Consider the following 22,452-nt stretch of genomic DNA (forward strand, 5'->3'; position numbering starts at 1 on the left):
AAGCACTGTTGGTGTCATCTTTCTCCTTCATTACACTGCCCTGAAGTTAACATTAGAAACATTCTTGATCTGTTGAATGATAAGGTGAGTGAGTGAGTGAGATATTTAGTTTTAATTCTTTCCTCGACAATGTTCTCAGATTTTTGGGGGGTTCCAAATACCAAAAAACCCTAAAACTGTAAATGTGTTAGTTCATATAACTGGCTCACTGTAGGGTCTGATATGAATGTCTTACAGATTCTTTAAGTGGGTATCTCTAAGTTTCTATCAAGAACCAGGTTGCTTTTTCTAGAGGCTAATTCAGACTAAGTATTAACAAAGAGCGTAGGGGCAAGAGTCTACCAGGAAAACATGAATGTGTTTGGTGGGTGTTTCAAAATAATTGTCAACATTTCTTTTTGTGCTTTCAAAATAAGGTGAGTGTTTGGAAGATATTAAGAAAGCCCAAGTCTGATTAGAGAATTGGTTTGACCATCAGCCTAATGATGAGAGAGCACAGCAACAGAAAAGTGGAAGGAAAGGAGGAATGGGCAGATACTGGCAGGAGGGAGGAGGGGATATACTTTAGGGAAGGAAGAGTGGGGGAGAAAAATGAGGCTGAAATAAAGTGAAAGATGGCTTTGTTTACCAAAAATGCCCTCTGTCAGTCATGGAACAGAATAGACAAAGAAAAAAAAAAAGAAAAGAAAAAAAAGAGAGAAAAGAATGAAATAGTGAAAGACTGATAAACGGTCAACCACAGAGAATAAAACTGTATATTACTTTATATATAAATATATATAGTGAGAAAGATATATGTACAGCAAATTACCTTCCAGAACACAAATCAAAGTGAACAAGCCAGTAAGAGCAAGAAGAGTTCATTGCGGCTATCGGTGACACCCCAAATTACACCTATTCCTCCTTTTCCAGAATCCCTATGGGGTCTAACACTAGCAAAAGGAGTTGTGGTTTTGTGTGTGTACTGAAGGGAGGAGAGGTAGGTGTACAAGGTAAGAATGTAGAAACAACCAACCAGATAACCTTTTACTTGTCAAAATGTAATTGGGATCCCAACAGATTCAAGTACATTCACACAGTCCTGGCAGTATGTGTGACTTCATGTATATGCAGTTCTGGGGGTAGTGTACAAAGTCTTGTATTAACAATGTATTAATCAGAGTTTAAAACCCTGCACAACCAAATTATAATTGATGTATTAAAGACAGCCCAAACCTTCACTTCTACATAAATGCTTAACAGGACCTGGACTTCATTGCCGTTCAATCTACAGGAGTTGTTTGCAATGACAGAGAATATAAAAGTCCCAGTTTTATCCCTAGGGTTTTGGAAAGTAAAACTCTAAGAACAATTAGACTCTAGTGGGGAAAAAACAACAACAAACTGGTTCCTCTGGTGGAAAAACAAGTAGAAAAAGTTCTTAGACTCCAGAGCAACGTGTAGTCAGAATGTGGCTATATGTGGACTTGTTGTTGTGTCTGATGAAGCAAAGCCGTGGTTTGAGCAAGGTCCAAGGGTTGGCAGTGAACACACTTTTTGCTGATCTCCCAGGCACTTCCCATTGGTAGGTTAATTGACGATATAATGTCTTCTATGAATGGTGAAAAATCTTCATTAGAGCTAGTTGATACTGCTGTTGACAAACAGGTCTCATCTTATTGGAGGCATTTTGGCTACTCAATGGCCCCCAACTTAGTGGATGAAGTTGGTCCTAGAGGTTAAGTCTGAGTCTTGAAGATTCCAGTTGATTCTCAGGTACAAAAGACCCAAACCTGACTAGGTCTCAAGTCTACTCTAATTGGGTTGGGAGGGATCTTGTTTGTGTGTCAGTTTGATCAATGCCACAGGGTTCCTTTCAGTTCACAAAAGGTACTATTCTTTTATTTATAGTTTGCAGGAGGTGGAAACAAGAGCTTTAGTGATGAGCAAAGTTCTTAGAAAGGCAAAGGCTTTTAAGAAAGACCTCTCTAAGAAATTTTCACATTATACAACGTGATATTTTGTCTTTTATGGGTTGCATTTGATCATTTATGAACAGATTTCCTTGTTTACATTTTGACAAGTTGTTGTGTTAGCTGGTAGTTAACACACTGAGTGGGTACAGGGGGTTGTTGTGGAGAACATGCACCGTGTTCCACACTCAGAAATATCATGCTTCATCCATTCCAAAAATAGAGAACACTGTTTTTGCTGGACGCTCTCAAACACCATCAACCTTCAAACACCATGCTCCAGCCTTCTTTCTCACATCAGTCATTGTCTGACCAAAGTGCAGTGACATACAGCAACTCTTAAAACCAGATGAGAGATGAAAATAATCGTCATTGCTGCAAATCATAAAAGGTTTCAAGGGCCTACATTTGTTTTCTAGGTCATTTTACAGATTTCCGGTTTGGCTACGGAATGAAAACTTGCTTTCCAGCACAGGATCCGAGTCAACCTACCTTCTGCCACACCCCATGGGTACTGACGACCTCTGACCTTCTTGCCGTTCACTTCAATAACGACATTGCTGCCAACCACTGCCAGCGGCATTTTTTCCTGGAGAACAAACAAGTTGAGCATTGTTTTAGTTCAGGGCCCTTTCTCAATTCTAAGTAGGCAAGTACGTACTTGCGTTCTCGGCGAGACTGGACTTGCTGAGACCGCACGGGAGTACGGACTTGCCGAGAACGCGAGCGCGGACTCGCGATTTGTACAATTGGAACATCAGCGTACTTGATGATGTCACAGGTCCGGAGTTTTTACTGCCGTCCACTCTTAATTTAACTGTGATTAATATGTTATGAAGCTTAACTTTAATCACAGCCAAACCAATTTACTCAGGAACAAATAAAACACTGAAATAAACCAAACATTAACATTTAGAAGTGATCTAATTGACTTATATATCATGTTTAACCTCAGTAGTGAAATCTCTATTAATAAAAATAGTGTACATGTATGTCTTAATACAATAGACAGCTGCTGGGGTTTGTTTAACCTGAGTAGCAAAAAGACCGTGGGGGGTTTGAAAACGATGTGCTGGGTAGGGATGGGTATTGATAAGATTTTCACGATTCAGATTCCATTTTCGATTCTGTTTAACGATTCGATTCATTATTGATTCTCTTATCGATTCTTATTTTTAAAAAGGAGAACACTAAGGTCGATTAGCTTAGAACTTTGTTTTATATCTTCTCTTTGAACATCCTCCATCCTCTAGCTTCACTGTGCTAATGTTATGCTAACGTAGCTGTGTCGCTAGCAATCACGTAGCACAACATTATATACCAGGTACTCCAACTTCAGTAACCCTACAAACGTCACTGCTGTTTAGTTTTCTGTCTTCATTTATGTTGGAAGTGGTAGCAGAGCTGTACGTTTGAATTAGTTTCAAAAATCTCTCAATCAGAACATGGCATGTCATGTTTAGGTGGAAACTAGCGAGCTAACTTCCTGTTAACTTCTAACTCTGTTAAATTGAATAACTTCTTTTCACAGATGCATGGATGTTAAACTTAATTGTTACACCTGCTAAAGCAGCAACGCTGATGATTTTATTAAAGATGAAAGAATTTAGACCGTTTTTAACTCTTAGTGTTCGTTTGACTTTGGGACCTGAAGAAGACGGAGTTTTGGACCCAGATTACTCCGCAAAGTTCCTCACTACGGCAGCAGTAATACTGTGACAATCCATCAAAACATTATTTAAACAGATTTCTGCACGCCAAAATGGTTTGAGGTCAGTAAGCACAACCAGAATTCATACATAAGGCACACTTAAAATCCTTTAATTTTCTCAAAAATCAAGAGTGTGCCTTATAGTGTGGAAAATACGTTATACAGAAGCAAAGAATATATCGCGATATATATCGTTACCGCACATGCTTCAAATTATATCGCGATATGGATTTTAGGCCATATCGCCCAGCCCTACTACAAATAAAGAGAATAAATTTGCCATAAAGGAATATAAGTGAAATTTAGCTTTAAAGCTGGTGTGACTTCACATCTAACTGTTGTAACGAGTCAGGTGCGTTTCCCGCCAAACAGCAAGCATCAACACTCACTGAAGCTTTAGTGGTCACCTTCATCACATTCATACTTCTGTCAAGTTTTTATTCTTTTTCACTGTGATCATTATATCATCTCATTTTGTCAAAGTCATCAGTCAAAAGTGGAGAAATGATCAGCAAAACCATAAGGACCTATTTTCTAACATTTACATAATTAATATGCATTTTCTGTTGACACGTTTTCCCAAAAGTCAGCTAACGTATCTCAAAACTGTAATGAAAATCTAAAAGCCAATGCAGGAACCGGTTAGCTATCATCTACTGATGTGTCTGAATTTGTCTGGAGGCAATGGTCAGTGTTTCCAGACTTGCTGGCAAATGTTTATAATGCAAATATAAAGCCAAACTGTTTCCAGACAAACTGTTGGTGTCAAAATTGCATTTTAGCAAACTCTTTTGTCGATTTGCTTTCCACATGGACCATTTGACGCTTAGAAACAAAAGTCTGCTCAAACACAACAGTTTTTGGATGACAAATGGAAACCAGGAAGCATCCGGTACCAGAAATCTCACTTCTTATTTACCTTTTCTGTATATTCATATATGCATGACAACAGCGACTGCGTCAGGGAGTTATGTGCATGACAGTCACCAAAGTTCATCAGTCTGTCTTTAAATTTGATGATCAGTTATACAATCAGCCTTATAAGTGAGATAGCAGCAGCTATTATGTGGACCTTGAACAAAGGACACACCGATCTTTGGTTGTCCCTGCGTAGATCAATCGGAAAACCCTGAGTCAAGCTTGAAAAGAACTGCATCCTTCATTACCTTGATCTTCCGGACCAGCTTATTGTCCTCATCCTCGTCTACATCTGGAAACTCGTATATTTTAATCTTGTGCTCTTGAATCTCTTTCATAATCTGAAGAGAGAAAGTGATCAGTTACCAACAGATCTGCATACACAGAGCTAAGATATCACATTAGCTTCACTTGTATTGGGTGTACGATACACAGCGTTGCTTAGTTTAACATTACTGAATGGAAGGAGGCCCAAATGTGTGCATGCCACTGTATGTGCTGCTTGTAGAAAGTAAAGATGGCACATATGCAACAGCTCAGTTTGCATATATGCCTTAGTTAGCACCTTTAATGTGACACAAATGTGCAGAAATACCTGTTTTTTAAAAAGATGGCACTCCTCAGGCGTCAGTGTGTCAGCCTTTGCGATGAGAGGTATGACATTGACTTTATCATGGAGCCTTTTCATAAATTCTATATCAAGAGGTTTTAGGCTGAAGAGGAGACAGAGAAGGAAAAGCATGAGGAGGACAGATAGCTACTGGCCGAGGATGCTCATCATGTGCTGAGTGAATAAACCATTTTCCTTTGAAGACTTTGAGTTAGAGAAATATTTGCTTGGTCCCTTTGCATGCTGGATTTCTCTTTACTCTCAGAGGCTGAATATCTACAGACTAAGACAGGGGTAGGCAACTCGAGGCCTCGAGAGCCGGTGTCCTGCAGGTTTTATATGTGTCCTTGATCCAACACAGCTCATTTAAATGGCTAAATTAGCTCCTCAACATGTCTTCAGTTCTCCAGAGGCCTGGTAATGAACTAATCTTTGATTCAGGTGTGTTGACCCAGGGTGAGATCTAAAACCTGCAGGACACCGGCCTCGAGGCTGGAGTTCCTACCTGGCTAAGACTAGAGGATGAAAAAAAAAAAAAAAAAAAAAGCTAAAATACAGCATCCATGAACTTACAGGGAGTGCAGAATTATTAGGCAAATGAGTATTTTGTCCACATCATCCTCTTCATGCATGTTGTCTTACTCCAACGCTGTATAGGCTCGAAAGCCTACTACCAATTAAGCATATTAGGTGATGTGCATCTCTGTAATGAGAAGGGGTGTGGTCTAATGACATCAACACCCTATATCAGGTGTGCATAATTATTAGGCAACGTCCTTTCCTTTGGCAAAATGGGTCAAAAGAAGGACTTGACAGGCTCAGAAAAGTCAAAAATAGTGAGATATCTTGCAGAGGGATGCAGCAGTCTCAAAATTGCAAAGCTTCTGAAGCGTGATCATCGAACAATCAAGCGTTTCATTCAAAATAGTCAACAGGGTCGCAAGAAGCGTGTGGAAAAACCAAGGCGCAAAATAACTGCCCATGAACTGAGAAAAGTCAAGCGTGCAGCTGCCAAGATGCCACTTGCCACCAGTTTGGCCATATTTCAGAGCTGCAACATCACTGGAGTGCCCAAAAGCACAAGGTGTGCAATACTCAGAGACATGGCCAAGGTAAGAAAGGCTGAAAGACGACCACCACTGAACAAGACACACAAGCTGAAACGTCAAGACTGGGCCAAGAAATATCTCAAGACTGTTTTTCTAAGGTTTTATGGACTGATGAAATGAGAGTGAGTCTTGATGGGCCAGATGGATGGGCCCGTGGCTGGATTGGTAAAGGGCAGAGAGCTCCAGTCCGACTCAGACGCCAGCAAGGTGGAGGTGGAGTACTGGTTTGGGCTGGTATCATCAAAGATGAGCTTGTGGGGCCTTTTCGGGTTGAGGATGGAGTCAAGCTCAACTCCCAGTCCTACTGCCAGTTTCTGGAAGACACCTTCTTCAAGCAGTGGTACAGGAAGAAGTCTGCATCCTTCAAGAAAAACATGATTTTCATGCAGGACAATGCTCCATCACACGCGTCCAAGTACTCCACAGCGTGGCTGGCAAGAAAGGGTATAAAAGAAGAAAAACTAATGACATGGCCTCCTTGTTCACCTGATCTGAACCCCATTGAGAACCTGTGGTCCATCATCAAATGTGAGATTTACAAGGAGGGAAAACAGTACACCTCTCTGAACAGTGTCTGGGAGGCTGTGGTTGCTGCTGCACGCAATGTTGATGGTGAACAGATCAAAACACTGACAGAATCCATGGATGGCAGGCTTTTGAGTGTCCTTGCAAAGAAAGGTGGCTATATTGGTCGCTGATTTGTTTTTGTTTTGTTTTTGAATGTCAGAAATGTATATTTGTGAATGTGGAGATGTTATATTGGTGTCACTGGTAAAAATAAATAATTGAAATGGGTATATATTTGTTTTTTGTTAAGTTGCCTAATAATTATGCACAGTAATAGTCACCTGCACACACAGATATCCCCCTAAAATAGCTAAAACTAAAAACAAACTAAAAACTACTTCCAAAAACATTCAGCTTTGATATTAATGAGGTTTTTGGGTTCATTGAGAACATGGTTGTTGTTCAATAATAAAATTATTCCTCAAAAATACAACTTGCCTAATAATTCTGCACTCCCTGTAAATTATATACAGTTCATTGGGGCTGATGTGTCAGTTCATGAAGCTGTGGTTGAATAGCATTACATTATTTTAAGTGGGTCAGCAGCTGTATTTGGCTGTGTGACTCACCACATGAATGAGGAATCAACTCACAAGACTGAATCTAAAGAAAACACCACAGTGTGCCTCTTTAGTTCAGAGCAGTTCAGTGGGTCACCAGCAGAGGGCCACACAAAACTGTACAATACATGTAGCCCACAGCAAGTGACTGTCAGGGAGCCACAGGGTCTTCACCTCTGAATGCCAAGCTGTGCGGGCACACAGTCAGTCCTAACAGAACAAACCACATTTGTATTATCAGCTGTTGGAGTGGAAGATTTTGTTTTTTTGCCATTTTCTGAATGTAAATTCAAAATGGCGACCGTCCTCGACACTCTCAGTTGCCGGTGCAGTGACTTGTGTTAGAGATGTTGGACAAATTTTCAGCCAAAATCCTAAAGGATGTGCACTTGTCCTCTCTGCTGCAGCCTCTACTCTTCCTCAGTGAGCAACACCAGAAAACACTTACTTAGAAAGCAAGTCCACTACTCAGTACTGCCAACAACTGACCGGAACAACAGAGTCCAATACAATCCTCTCATGAGGACAACAAAACAAACACTGCGATGGCTTCAGAGTCTACTTTGTTGTCATTTTACATTTAAGTATACAATATTTATACAATAATAGTTGTAATAGTTCTAGTACAATGTACATGACATACAATAGAAGTCAGATTAAAATAGAGAAGCCAAATGCTTCCAGGCTACCAAAGTAGAAATGCATTCAAGGTGACCATTAGAATTCACTCCTCATGCTACAGAGTCCATAACCTTGATCCTTCTGAGGCCCCCTTTCCAAAATATAGCTGGGAAATACCTTATGTGAAATTCCTAATCGCATCACAAACATTGAGAGTCTGTCGTGAATGCAGTAATCATTATTTTTTCCTTTTCTCTCTCAGTTTGTTTACAATGTTAGCTGTCAGCCCACTACATCAGTGTTGCAGTGGACTGATAGTAAATTAATGGAGTATAATACTAAATAGCCCCCTGTATAATGTGCAGGTTAAAGGCTCATTATGTAGTTTAACCTTTCTGGGGAAAACTATTCAACGTAAAATAGAATCGCACACAATAAGTTTAGCATTGCATTCAAAACTATAATACAGTTATTATTCTGCCAGCTCAATGGATTACCACTGTCTACATGAAAGCACTTTATATATCTGCAAATGCTTTTTGCTGCGTGTTGAGTTGAATTAGTTGTTCCATGAAAGAGGCCAGCAAAACAGCTGCTGGGCGGCTCAGCGAGTGAGGACAGCTTTGGATATAATGCTGCTGCACCAGAGGAGAGCTGGAGTGAAGGCAGCCCCAGATAACACTGGAGTCAGAGTGTCTGGTTAGAGCAGGAGACTCGAAGGGCATTTCTGTGAAGTCAAAATCCGAAATCTCCCACACACTGACACCGATTAATCAAACCAGCATGAGCGGCACTTTGTCAGAAAGCTGGACTCACTGTCAGAACTCTTGTAGTTACTCCAGGGAACTAAAACATCAGAGAGGACAGGTCTGGAAATGAGTATGCAGTTTACTTCTAAAGCAGGATTTATAGGATTTCACATTTTACAGCCACATGTGAGTGACTTTTGGAGGCAGCAGTGTGGAAACGGGCCTTCTGGAGCTTGTTGCAGATCATTTAAAAGTGGTAAAGAGTCTGCTTGGAAATGTAGGCAGATTCCTCTGGGGTGACAGTAAAAGCGTAATTAAGTGATGCATCTTCTCAGTGAAGTAGACAATTTACTGACTTGTCTCTGACTTTAAACTTAGAACACTGCTCAAAGAATACAAGAAGCTGTGGTGTGGCAGAACCATTTATGATGAGTTGTAAAATTCACATGTTAAAATCTGATCTGTTATTGATGATAAACAAACTGCAGCAGTTGTTTAACAAAGAAAACCAAAATGTGCATCTCCAGTTGCAGGATGACCTGTCGTTTGCTCAACCATGTACCAGTGCTTGTTTCTCGATGGTTAGGAGAAAAGCATAAAGCATCCACCGTTTTCTTTATGTTGGAGGCAGTAGGAACAGAATACCTGAACAGACCGTTTTGTGCATGATTACACTTTAAGGGGAGAGATAAGACCGGCTTATTTAACATTTAATGAACTTTTCAACTGCTTGTGTGCTTTTCTCATAGTTCAAGAAAGATTGTCATTTCTGTCGGGAGTAAATTATATCTGGAACATGTGTTGTGGGGCCTCCATATCCTTCCTTCTGTATAACTGTAAAACCAAAGGATACAGTAGCAGGAAGGCCCCAGCACAGAATAGAGCTGGCATTAATGATAATAACATGACACTGATTTAGACAGAAACCACGTGAAATGTGGTCCTGAGGTGAAGTTGGGTTCTAAATGGCTTGCTGATGTAGAACAACTAAAACGACTGGTAAAGCAGCCTCAACATAAAAACCCATGTGAGACTTGCCCATCTGATGTCTAGAAGGGAATCCGCTGAGCCTTCAGCTGATGTAGGATGGCACAAATTGCAGCTGATCTGACAAGTGAGCCCGACTTTGCTGGATGATCGATTGAAGACTGTTTATTTTCGTAGACAGGTTTCCTGTCTTTGTCACTGCCTCAATGCAGTTAAGGTGCATCATGGAGGCACTTAAAGCTGAGCTAAAATGATCAGAAAATGTCAGATTGTGTTTTGACATTCACAGACAGCAACATGTTTCACACATTTTATGCTTTGGGCTGCTGAAATATTTAACAAATTAGTGTTATTTTAAACACACTGCATGCCAATCAACTCTGCAGGTTTACATCCATCGCTAAAGCCTGAGAGGTGCGCGCACACACACGGACGCTAACGTAAGACAGTATGGCACGTCTGAGTTGAAAGCGCTGTTCCTGGGAGCTGCTGCGAGTCTCCACTCTGACTGGGTGATTCAGTGATGGAGATCAGGAAACTCTACTGAGCATGAGCAGAACTGGTTTGTATGTGGGTCACAAATACTGGCTGGCAGGCTCCTCTTTTATGAGACAGACAGACACTCAAGTACATCCTTTCCAGTTATATGCAGACAGCATCACTGCCACCTTTCGAACATTTCATGTCTCTTAATTACATCTGCATCTTCTTATATCATCTTATGCAGCACCCACCCGTGTCCAGATGGCGCTATAAAATATAGGCAGCAGTGGACTCTGTTGTCCGGCATGGACCTGCGGTTGACCCTCGACTCAGCGTTCAGGAAGTCCTCGCATTTGCTGTCAATGTAATTAATGACAGGCTGCCAGCTGGGAACATGGAAAGATGATGTCAGAGAGAGTGGACTGTACAACAAAGAGCATATGATTGCTTGGCAGAATCAAATTGTTCATGTCTTCGTGGGCAATCCTCACCAGTTGCTGTTGTCGACTGCATCGCCAAACCCTGGTGTGTCCACGATGGTTAGGGTTAGTTGGACTCCTCCCTCCTTTATCAAAACTTTACTCTGTTCCACCTGAAACACAAACATTCACACCCTTCAGAACTCTTGGGATCTCAGCCTTGCCTTACAGTATTTATAAAGTGTTTCCATTAGCTGCAATAACTTCACACTTTCAGAATATAATTTGACAGCATGTATCTGCCCACACATGTTGGACTACATACACTGCACAGCAGGTCCTCCCACACAGCCGAAACCGATCTGCTGGTTGAGTATGTGTACAATACGAGTGAAGTTCTTTTCCTTCCTCTCAGCACTGTGTGTGTGTGTGTGTGTGTGTGTGTGTGTGTGTGTGTGTGTGTGTGTGTGTGTGTCTACTTAAGTCAAAACCACTGTCTTCCAAAGAAGAGTTCGATTTCCATGGAGGCAATGAGAGCAGCCGCACGAACAAAACAGACATCAGTGACAGCAGATTATGACGGTGGTTCAGCGACATACAGCGTGAAAGGACCTGGGTGATGATGGGTTGTAAAGAGGCTTGCACACACGCAACAACTGTGGGCATGCTGAACATGAAGAGTAGTGTCAAAACAATGTGTAAAAATGTACCATCTGAGCCTTCAGCTTATATGTGCTGGCATCAAGATCAGCTAAACTGGTCCTTGAAGTGTGCCTGAACTTTACCACACTCAAATTCCTTACTGTGCATGGTATCAGTTCCATTGAAAACAGCACCTCCTCAATGAAACTGCAACTCTAAGGTTTGTGCACAGTTTCATTAAAAAACCCTGTAGACTAAAGCTTGTTTGGTGGAAAGGCACAACAGAGTTCGGCAACTGCCCAGCACACGTTGGCATTCTAAACCAACTTAAACAGAGCACCCAATGTGCGATTTGCCAATAGGCTGTGTGTGTCACTTACGTCAGCTGATCTGCCACTGAATGTGACTTAGTGAATCCTGTCAATAAATGTAAAGTAAAACAAATACAGCAGAGTTCCCAATTGTCTTAATAGTTAAACATGGTTAAAAATAGAGCATGGGGGTATTTTTAAGCTGAGCCAAAAGGTGATTTTATGATAGAAATAATATTTATTACACATACTGGAGAGTCCAGCAGATGATAAAGGCATTTAGACTTTTCTTCTCCCATCTTTACATCCACTCTAGCATGCCATGAGTGCATATGTCACTGTATGAAAGCCTTTTTACACAACAGCCATGTATGCACACTGAGTTTGGGTGTTCACTCAATGCAGCTGATTTTAATTTAATGTTTAATTACATATGCCAAAAAGTGAAGCCATCACTGCAAACTGTTCATCATAGTCTGCAGTCACATACGTTCCCATTCAGTCCCAGAGATCCATCCATTTCCTGAAGCTCGCCAGCTGTTCCCCCACTTCGTCGCATAGTTTCACAGGACCATGTAGTTATTTTAGGATCACCCCTTTAACTCAAACTACAGCCCTCTCACTGTAACACAAACATTCTTTAGCTTCCACAAACCTTCAGATAATCTGTCTGGCTTTACAGCTGACCATATATACATAAATATATATATATTTTTTACACATCTGACCTTAATTGTGCAGCCAGGCATGTGTGTTAAATCTGTGTCTGTATTGTAAGTGTTTGCGCATGACATGTCAGCCCTTCTCAAAACCAAATCTGCCATTTCCACTGTTTCTGTGAAGAAAAACAGATTGGGAGAAAACCTCAAAAATGCCGTCAGGCTCAACACCATCATTTAAAAGAAATCTGATCTGTGGGGAATGTGAGCGAGCGACAAAACATGGGAGATTGTTCTGCAATATAAATACTCTGACCCGGGCTCTCCCCCTCAGCCTCAGACCACAGCGGCTCCTTTCCAACGTATGCACACTAACTGCTGCTTGGAGGAGAGCCTGCTTGCCCACGTTGCGCTCATGGGGCTCACATGAGGTATGATGAGCGCAATAGAGTGAGAGAAAGCTTGAAGCAAAAGGTTCTTAATGTTTTCAGTCTCGTCAAAACAGAGTAAATTTAGCACCACCTTGGTGCGTCGTCTGGATCACAACAGACCTGCACAAAGATGCAGAATCACAGCTGCCTGAGCGGCTCCTGTCATTTATAATTTAGGCCAAGTGTGCAGTACAATCGAACGTCACAAAATGAACAGGACTTTCAAATTGTTGCAGTGAAGAAATTTAAACCTAATGAGGAAATGAAAAGAGTCTGCAAACTTTAAAGAAAAGAAGCTGAAAATACACAGCGCTTTGACTGAATGATTGTCAGTTTGTAAAGAATACAGGACAGATTTAGAAGTGTAGATACTGAGATTTTTACTTACTTTAATTTGAAATAGCAAACCATCTCAGAGTTTGTTCAGTTTCCCAGACTATAGTATGTATTATAGATGCATTGCAAACCCAAAATAGTGTTGATACTGGAACATACAGATTTCAGACCTGAAGTCTGTATCTTACTGCGGGTCTGCCTTTGACTTCATACATAAAATGCAGAGGTTTAAATGGGTTTACTCAAGAGACTGAGAGCTGACCCAAGGACTCACAGATCTCAGGTCTGTTTTCTAATAAGTGTAAAAAGTGACTGGATAATCCTGCCATATTTTATCAACAGCACCGTCTGACTAAATTCGGTGTGATGTATCAGTGACTTCCTACAAAAAACTACTTCCTCTATAACAGGGGTAGGCAACTCCAGGCCTCGAGGGCCGGTGTCCCTGCAGGTTTTAGATGTGTCCCCCGAACCAACACAGCTGATTTAAATGGCTAAATTAGCTCCTCAACATGTCCTGAAGTTCTCCAGAGGCCTGGTAACGAACTAATCATGTGATTCAGGTGTGTTGACCCAAGGTGAGATCTAAAACCTGCAGAACACCGGCCCCTGGGGCCTGGAATTGCCCACCCCTGCTCTATAACATAAGGCACCACTATGCACCTCGGTCTGAATAGAACAACATTGTTATTTTAGGTTCAGAGACATAAGTTTAACTTGAGATTATATTTGGACATCTTTGGCACTCAGTCATCTCCGTTTTGCCAGATAAATTTGGTTGGTTATCTCTAGCTGCACTCCATGCTGCATTGAACTAAAAGAAAAGGAATGAGTAACTTGGCATTATAAAGCATTAAAATTTGCCAAAGGCTAAAAGTCAACATCAACTTGAGTCCAGTTTAATAATTTTTGTTTAATGGTAAATGCACACGTATCTATTTTCTGGTTCAGAGATTGTCTATACCTGTCCTGATCCACAGCCTTGACAAAGTTATTGACTTGACTTGCGTACCTCCTTGCATTTAGACAACATTTGACATAATGTGCTCATTTGTTACGAGTTTTGGAGAGCAAAACCTTCTGTGACCAGGACGACTATCAGAGTCAAAGTCAGATATAAAGATACCTTAGCCTTCTCCATCTTGGAATATATGGCTTACTGTTAGCTTACTGTGAGTTAACAGGTCCCTATTTTCCAAAATGCTGCCGAGTCTGTGCCTTTGGCAAAGTAAAACATCTGCTATCCAACTGTGTTTGCTTTTAATCCTGACTTTTCCAACCTTTTGCTTCATTCCTTCCCATGCACTTCCTGTCTGTCTTCACTTTCATCATCCACCAAAGGCTTCACACAACTACACCAACTGCCATTTCATGGGGACTTATTCTTCTGCAGATGGTGCTAGCTAACGTACATTGGAATGATACAATAGTGTTCACCTACACTGATTAAAAAAAAAGTCAAAAAACGGTAAAGCGAAAACGGCGGTTAACTTGTCTCAATTAACATTTTAACCTCTCTCACCCACTCAGCTGCCAGCCACCCATTTAGAGTTGTAAATGTTAAGTTCACATTAATACCAGTATATGGAATTTTCCCCTATGACATACCCATATGGAAATCTTAAGACTTCATAACCCCAACACTAGCCTGGAGAGGTCTGCTCTCAATCTCGTGGCTGTCGAGGTCAAACTTCATGAACGCATCCATCTCACGGCTGCTGTGTGCTGTATGGATGTGTGGGTGATGCTTGTTTGCGTTCATGTGAAAAGACAACAGTAATATGGTAGTGGGAATCGAATTATAGTGCAAAGCGGCGTGTGGAGATGAATTCTCATCTTTTAAGTAGTGGTTGAGGGTGGGGTGGGAGGGTGTTACATTTCATGGGAACATTCCTGCCCTGCTATTGACCCTCTCAGACCCAAGGGGGAAATTCAGCCCTAATCCTCTGTTTTTCTTTGTCTCTCCCCTCATCACATCTACCCCATCACCCTCCTCGAGGTTTATATGCTCTTTAGTTTTACAAAGCTCCACCTTTTCCTCACTCATCGCCATGTTGCTTCTGTCCGTCTTCTCCTGCCACCACCATCTCATCTCTTTCCGTCTTAGTTCATCACACTGTCCCACATCTCCATCTTCTGCTTTTTCCTCTTTCCCAAACTGCTTCTCCTTTGCCCCTTTTACTCCAGACACAGTCTCCCTCCTCCACTTCAATTTGCCATTACCATAAAAGGACAAAACTAGGTCCAGTGGCGTTGTTGTTTGCCTCGTAGTTCCTCCATCCTGCATTCTCATTCTCCTTTTCCATTATAATCTCTTCTTCCCCAGCAGAATCCTGCTCCCCTCTTAGCCTTCCATCCCTACTAACATGTCAATTTTAACAAACCTGGCTGATAATGCAGGAGCAAGAAAAGCCTTCAGAATGACCAGACCAGATGTTCTCAATTAATTTGTCAGAAAACATGAAACTTCATCCCTTTCAGTGCCTGTGCTTATCTGTCATGTTTTTCCTTTTTTTTTTTTTTTACTGAAGACACCAGTTAAGACTTTGAACGTGCTGGTGCAAAAAAAAAAAAAGTCAACTCTTGGATTTAATAACTGGTCTAACGTCTACATATACGGGATGTGTTTAAGCTCAGATTAGAGATTTGAGCTTTTCAACAACTCTTGAGGAAATTTCAACATCATCCAAAAAGACACAACTTTTACTTTGTAGGTGAACATTCAACCTGCATTCCATCAAGTTTAACTGTACCTGACTTTTTTTCTTTACACTTTATAGTTCAGGTTGGCCTCACACACCGAGGTCGAGTTTGCAAACACTGAGACCTAACCACGAGCTCCACAAGGGTCTTTGAACTGCTCACCAAAACAACTACCAAATTCAAATAGTCTCCCCCTCACGCTCAAGTATACTTTTTGTTGGCCAGAATGAATGAGATTACTTTCAGGGGCTCCTAACATATGGTGTGGTCACACTGATGCTTACTTTTAACACCCAGAAATCATCATTTTTCTGAGGGAATGAGAACTACGTGAAGAATTTGGTTTTAGATATTAGAAGATATCACCGACACTGGAATGTAAATGACAAAATGCCTTGAGCAACGGCTGTGGGAGGACTTAAAATGTCTCCATTAACAAGGTTATTTCCCTTCAAACTGGCTTAAGAAACAACACTTTCTTGTAAGACATCTGTTCATTTCATGGTTTCCTAATCCTCATCCCAGTATTTGCTGTCGCTGCTGGAATTTAGAACGTAGAAAAAATCGACATCAAGCATCAAACTCTTGCAGGAAAAAGGTGAATGGTGATCTCACAGTCTTAGCACATATAGTGCCTTTGTTTATATGACTATCAACTATAAGAAGACATGGGGTTGTACAGAGACCATTAACAAAAACTCAAAACATCTCTACACTGGACCTGAAGCTAAAAATGAACTGATGGCAACTGAGGCCTGACCCATATAGGCTTAGGGTGAGAATTAACACTACCATGGGTTATTAGGTTATACCTAACCCTGTGTTTAAAAGAAAGTACATTTAGTTAAAAAGTATTGTTTTAATGTGCTTTAGTTATAAAACAAAATTCAAAACCCAGAAATCACATGTGATGTAAAGTGTAAAGGAAACAGGGGTTAAGGTTAAGGATGGACCGATCCGATATTACGCATCGGTCCGATACGAACCTAAATTACTGGATCGGATATCGGAGAGAAATAAAAAAAAAAAAAAGTAATCCGATCCATTAAATATCACAAAAGCGCCTCACAAAACTTGTGACATGGCGTAACTCAGCTCATAACTTTAGCACGTCGAGCAGAATGCGTCACATGATAGAGCAGCTGTGGCGTGTGAGACCTCTCAGCGATCTGGTTGAGCATTTGGAGCCTCGCTACCAACCCGGCATTTCATCTCCGAGAAAGTGATCCCAGAGAGAAGTAAAGCAAGTGTGTAAGTTCATCTCTGAATGTTTGTAAAGCATTCCAGCGTTAAGCTTAACAACCGATATATGGAGCGACTGCCTCTCTCCCTCCCTCTCCTGCTGCTACTTCGATCATGAAACTGATCAATGATCGGTTAAGTCTAATATACCCTAGTAAGCTATAGTACTTTTTCCTTTGGGAAGGTACCATCTGTGCAGTCTGCAATTCTGTTGAAGAAAGATGTTGAATCTATTTAATTATTGTAGAAAAATAATTGATTTCTGTGCATTTTTTTAAAATAACGCGTGCATTAAATTAAGGTTGATTACGCCGATAAAGCATCACGAGGCAGAGGGTGGTTCCCTGTTTTTATTTATTTTTTGCTGTGAGTTTGCAGCCCTGTTAGTTAGGTTGTTTAATATTCCTGCTAAGTACTCTTTAAAATACCAGAACAGGGAGGATGGAGGATTTAAGTTTGTTAGATTGATCAGTATTGCTGAACTATGAAATATTCTGGGTGCAGTATATTTTTTGCATACAGGTATAACAGAATAGCTTTAGTGTTTTTGTTTTTTTAAAACTTGAGTATGAACTTATACAAAATGCAGCAAGATATTTAAAAAACCGTTTTATTGATTAAAAATACACTATATCGGATTCATAACGGTATCGGCAGATATCCAAATTTATGATATCGGTCATAAAAAAGTGGTGTTGTGCCATCTCTAGTTAAGGTTACAGATCTTGTCATCAATGGTGACCTAGACTTCATAGGATTCATTTACTGGGCAAAAAGCTGAAAAGGCTCACTTGAACAGTCTTTTTAATCCTGTGGGAGGGGCCAGGGTAGTCCTTAGAGTAGAGGTCAGTCAGGAACAGGGAGTTGATGAGAGTCGATTTCCCGAGACCAGACTCACCTGAGGACAAAAGCACAAGTTAAGCAACGTTATATAATCTTACTGTTTTCTAAGTACAACCAGCTGAACACATGACAAAAAGGACTTTACATAAGCATGTGCATGCGCTGAACACAATATTGAGATGGCCTGAAGAGACATGGATGCAGTGCAGATAATAAAGCAGATTCACTGTCTGTAAGGGGAAAGGTCAGGGACTCATCTGCCAGCATGAAAAGCTTTCAGATGGAGGGAATAAAACATTTCCTCTCCATCTCCTGCTGACTTTCTCTCTCACCCACCCCCCGTTTATCTACTCTTCCTCTGTCCTCCTCGCTCAGTGCGTCCTTGAAGTATAAATCTCTTTATTTCGGTCCTCACAGTGCCAACTTTCCATTCCCTTCTCCCATACTGACGGCACAGAAGCTGCACAAACATTTACTTGACAAAGAGCGCAGTCAGTCCAAACATACACATTGCATATGCTCGCCCTCTCCATCACACAGGCCTGTGATTAATAGCTGAGCATCTGGCTTGTGTCTCATGAAAAGGCACTGGAGGAGTGTTTGGTTGGAGGGAAGGAGGGCTGCCTGTCCCAGCAAGACCTCTGACCGACTCCCACGACACAATTTCAGGCTTTGAAAACTGGAGTAATCTGTGGCCAAACATCAATCTGGGCTGGGTACACAGTAGCTTGAGGGGGTTTCCAAAAAGGACACATCAGAAACAGACCAAGATTAGAGTACTGGACAAAAAAGGTTACCGAGCAAAAATTTAAATTCTGAATCAGATCTATCAGGTAAGAGAATTTAAAGGTGCTACGAGAAAACCATAACACATCCAGTTTACAAAGAATGGCAAAAATGTGTCGACGCGTGTTATTATTTAGCCATCTGCAGATCATTTTCCAGATGTTTTGTTCATAGAGGTCAGAGGACGCTTGTAATCTTGCAACATCTATAAAATCTCTTTTTTAAGTTGTTTAACAATCTGAAACCCTTAAATTTCAGTTAGCAGACACGTGACTCACAGAATTTCCTCAAGTTGTCCTTTAAAAACATGCCACCAAATCAATTAACTCACTGATGTTTCAGCTCCAGCATTGTTGTTTTTATGTGATTCCAAGTAGGTGGAAACATGTCTATGACTTTTCTGTTACCCAGTGTTGACATTGATGTGTGTGCTTTTTCAGTGTTTCCTGCACATATACATACCAGCAGGGCATATAAACACCAACGTCCAAGCATCCAAGTAAAGTATTCTATAATCCATTTTACCATTTTCCTCTATAAAAAACTCTTTACTCGAATTTAAAATTGCTAGCGGCTGCACAAAGAGGCCTTTTCTCATGTTTAATAAGCAGATGTTTACGCAGTTTTTACTTGACAAATCACAGAGTGGTCAACAATACTGATGTAATGTTATTAGTATAGAAATAGGTATTTTTCACACCATTTACATATTTAAAAAAATGCTTTGGGTAGAACTGAGAACTGATCCTAATGTATACCACGTTTCTGTGTCATTATATAGACTGACTGGTCTGAATTTTCAACTCCATTTAAAGACAAAATCAAATATCAATACTAGTTCTAAACAGACCAAACAGAATATCAACGTCACTATCAAAGCGTGCTGAATCACTGCCTCTGACTTTAAATCTGCGTTGAAAGGAGCAGCTGAGAAAACCGTGTATAGTGCAGTACAGTCCACTGAGCTCTTACATACAGCATCTGTGTGCAGCCTGAAAGCAGGAAGCTGGAGTATTTCCATTTTAATGTGAGTCAGATGTTGCTCCAGTAATTCTTGATTGATAAGCAATTTTCCAGTAACGTCCGCTAAAAGTAAAGTCTGCTGTAAAAAGTCTCAGGCTTCTGTGTCATTCAAATACTTTCTTTTTGCAAACCGTTGACAACAAACCAAGTGTTCATTACATGTCAGAAGCTTTAAAAACCACAGACCCTAATGAAGGGTTTCAGCTCAAAGTTTTCCATCATTTTTTCCCCTCGTATGACTCCTTTCATCCTCTAAACAAACCACCTGCTGGGGGTTAAATCTGCATGGGTTCATTCTTACTGCTCATAGGACAGCTGTGCATATCATCAGGCTACGCTGAGAGGGTGTAATGCTTTGCTGGATTGCATTCTTTACCCCCTCTTAACCCCACGGTCGCCCCTGTGTGTATTTGCTCAGCTATGATTGACATTCTGACAATGACATGAGTTGGGAATCCAGTTTGTCTGCTGCAGCTTCCTCTGCTACACCACGCCCAACTCACTCATTTGAAGAAACATTTTTTTAAGCTAGCAAGCATGCCATCACCAGCTGCACTTTAAGATGACAGCGCTGGAGTCTGTGCACTCACTGCACTAACTGCTTTAATCATTCTCTGTGTTTATAGTTTTCGGTTAATAACTAAATTAAAAAAAATTGGTGTCCCTTTTTTTGTGTGCATCCCACCACCACAGAGAAAGCCAGTCTGCAGCTCTGAATTCAGTTGAATCTTTATTGCATCAGTTGGTTTTGTTAGTCAGGCACTAATGTTTTGGTGCAAACAGCGTATCCAGAGCCTATTGTGTGACGGATGCACTTCATACAAGGAACTAAACAGTTATTGTTATGCATGACACTGAAATGACATCTTGATACTGATAAAGCAGTATTGCCATGTGTTTTGCACAATGAGACACTCCATTCAACTCATCCTGCCAGACAATGTGAGGCAGAATCACCGTACAGTAGTTGTTATAGGTAGACAAATATTTGACCCTCCATATCACACAATCCAACTAATTTTTCCACAAGTTTATCAGGCTGTTCAGCCTGTGTGAAAGCAGTGTCCTCTGGCATTTGTGGACAGAAAAAAGTCATAGGTCAGAGGTTTCAGTTTCTCTTCCTGGCAGCCTCCGTCTGTGGTCTGTCCAGCCTGAGGGGAAAATGTGACAATGAGGTGCGTCACAAGTAAAGATGGAACTCTTCACACAGCTCACCTAAAATTGCTGAGACTCTGTGCTAACATTTCAGTGGGTCCTCAGCAAACATCACGCTGGCTCGACAAAACCAAACAGGCCTCACAAACACTTTAACGATGAGCGCAAACACTGCAGGGAGCTGCAAGTCAGCTGGGCTCAACTCACATTCAAGTTAAGGGCAACACCCATGTGTGTGGATCGAAGCTGCAGGGAATCAATATTTAGAGCCAAGAGTGAATATTTAGAGAGAATTTGCAATATTTGCTTCTTTTTTCTATTTTATTGTAGGAAACTCGTCAAATAAAGCCAACACACTCCCAAATGACATGCAGAAATGTCAGCTGTACACAGCAGAAGTGAAAGACTAGCTGAAAATGACAGCTCCATTCTTCTGATTGTTTTAGTTACTGCCACAGCCTAAACCTCCCCTAAAGGCAGGTCCGTCCCAATTAGCCTTCCTCGTGCAGCTTTAATTAAATATTGGTTCCACATGACAAGTTGAAGTGCAGTGCCAGCTCTCTGTAAATAGATTAGTGACCTAAACTTCAGTGATGGATGGCTGACCCCCACAGCTCTTCCCTGCTGTTTCTCTTCCTCTCCATCTCTCTCCAGCCCAGCCTGTTGGCCCCATTTCTCCTCTCTGTCCTTGCTGTCATCTCGACCTCCATCATCATTTAAAGGTTGCTTATTTTTCAGTGATACCAGAATCTTTAACTCTCACACCTAAATGTAAATTATGTAAAGTACCCTACAATGCCAGTTGCTCAGTACTGGACTGCTACCTTGGCACTATCCTGCTACTGATTTTGGGGCCAGTTTTTGTAATGTTGCTGACTGAGACAGTCTGTGGGTCTATTTATGCCATAGGCCATACTTTGCCAAAGTACACCACAGTCATGAATTTAATACCTCCACCACTGGTGAGAGGCTGTGCCTGATGATGCTGAATATCCAGCAATTTCTAAGACTTCAAGGGGAGGCATCGGGACTCCAAAATCCTGAACTTATTTCCAGGTTTTTGGACTCATTCATGGGGTAATTTATTGACTGATGATTTGAACATTTATTGCCCAGGTACCACTGGCATACCTGCAGAGTGCACAGTAGCACTCTACAGGATTAATGTACTTACTAAAAGGCCTGCATATTAAACATGTGTTCACTGAGTTAAGGCAGGCTGGACTGCTAGAGAGACAAAAACAAACAAACAAACATACAAATGGTCAGAGTGGCTTTCCCATGGGATTCCTGACATTCCTCCTCCTCTTTCTCTCTTTGGATCTCAGCTTCTCTCATTCTGCCCTGAGGCTGCAGCTGGCCTCCTAACATCCTGACAGGCCTGCTAACTAACACACAGCACAAACACGCATACACCTCTAACAGACATGTGCGAGGCCTCAACCAGAAAGTGTGAAAACGGGATATCTGGGAAACATAGTGGTGTAAAGGAAAGAACAGCCAGACAGACAGGCATATGAGGAGAGTTGGAAAAGTGCAGTCACTCGTGAGGCTCAGTAGGACTAACTGTAACAGGGGGACAAACAGGGGCAAAGGTCAGTGTATAGGCAATTGATAAAGATCTGCAAGTTTAGC

The 22,452-nt window shown here is 41.2% G+C and overlaps 1 protein-coding gene across 2 annotated transcripts in view; it reads right to left on the reverse strand.

Moving 5' to 3' along the window:
- LOC102306415 (septin-7) overlaps positions 1 to 17,908 on the reverse strand; it is a gene marked incomplete at its 5' end in the record, with an annotated part of 30,237 nt that extends 12,329 nt beyond the window's left edge. The window contains 7 exon segments of one of the 2 annotated variants that reach the window (XM_014335538.2): positions 629 to 640; positions 2,445 to 2,541; positions 4,830 to 4,922; positions 5,177 to 5,294; positions 10,519 to 10,653; positions 10,759 to 10,859; positions 17,802 to 17,908. In XM_014335538.2, coding sequence (XP_014191024.1) covers positions 629 to 640; positions 2,445 to 2,541; positions 4,830 to 4,922; positions 5,177 to 5,294; positions 10,519 to 10,653; positions 10,759 to 10,859; positions 17,802 to 17,908 — 663 coding nt within the window. 2 annotated transcript variants of the gene reach the window in all.
- Between the last annotated feature and the right edge of the window lie 4,544 nt (positions 17,909 to 22,452).

Source organism: Haplochromis burtoni, unplaced genomic scaffold, assembly GCF_018398535.1.
Source record: "Haplochromis burtoni strain Fernald_Lab_line unplaced genomic scaffold, NCSU_Asbu1 Contig_112, whole genome shotgun sequence".
Classification (NCBI taxonomy): Eukaryota; Metazoa; Chordata; class Actinopteri; order Cichliformes; family Cichlidae; genus Haplochromis; species Haplochromis burtoni.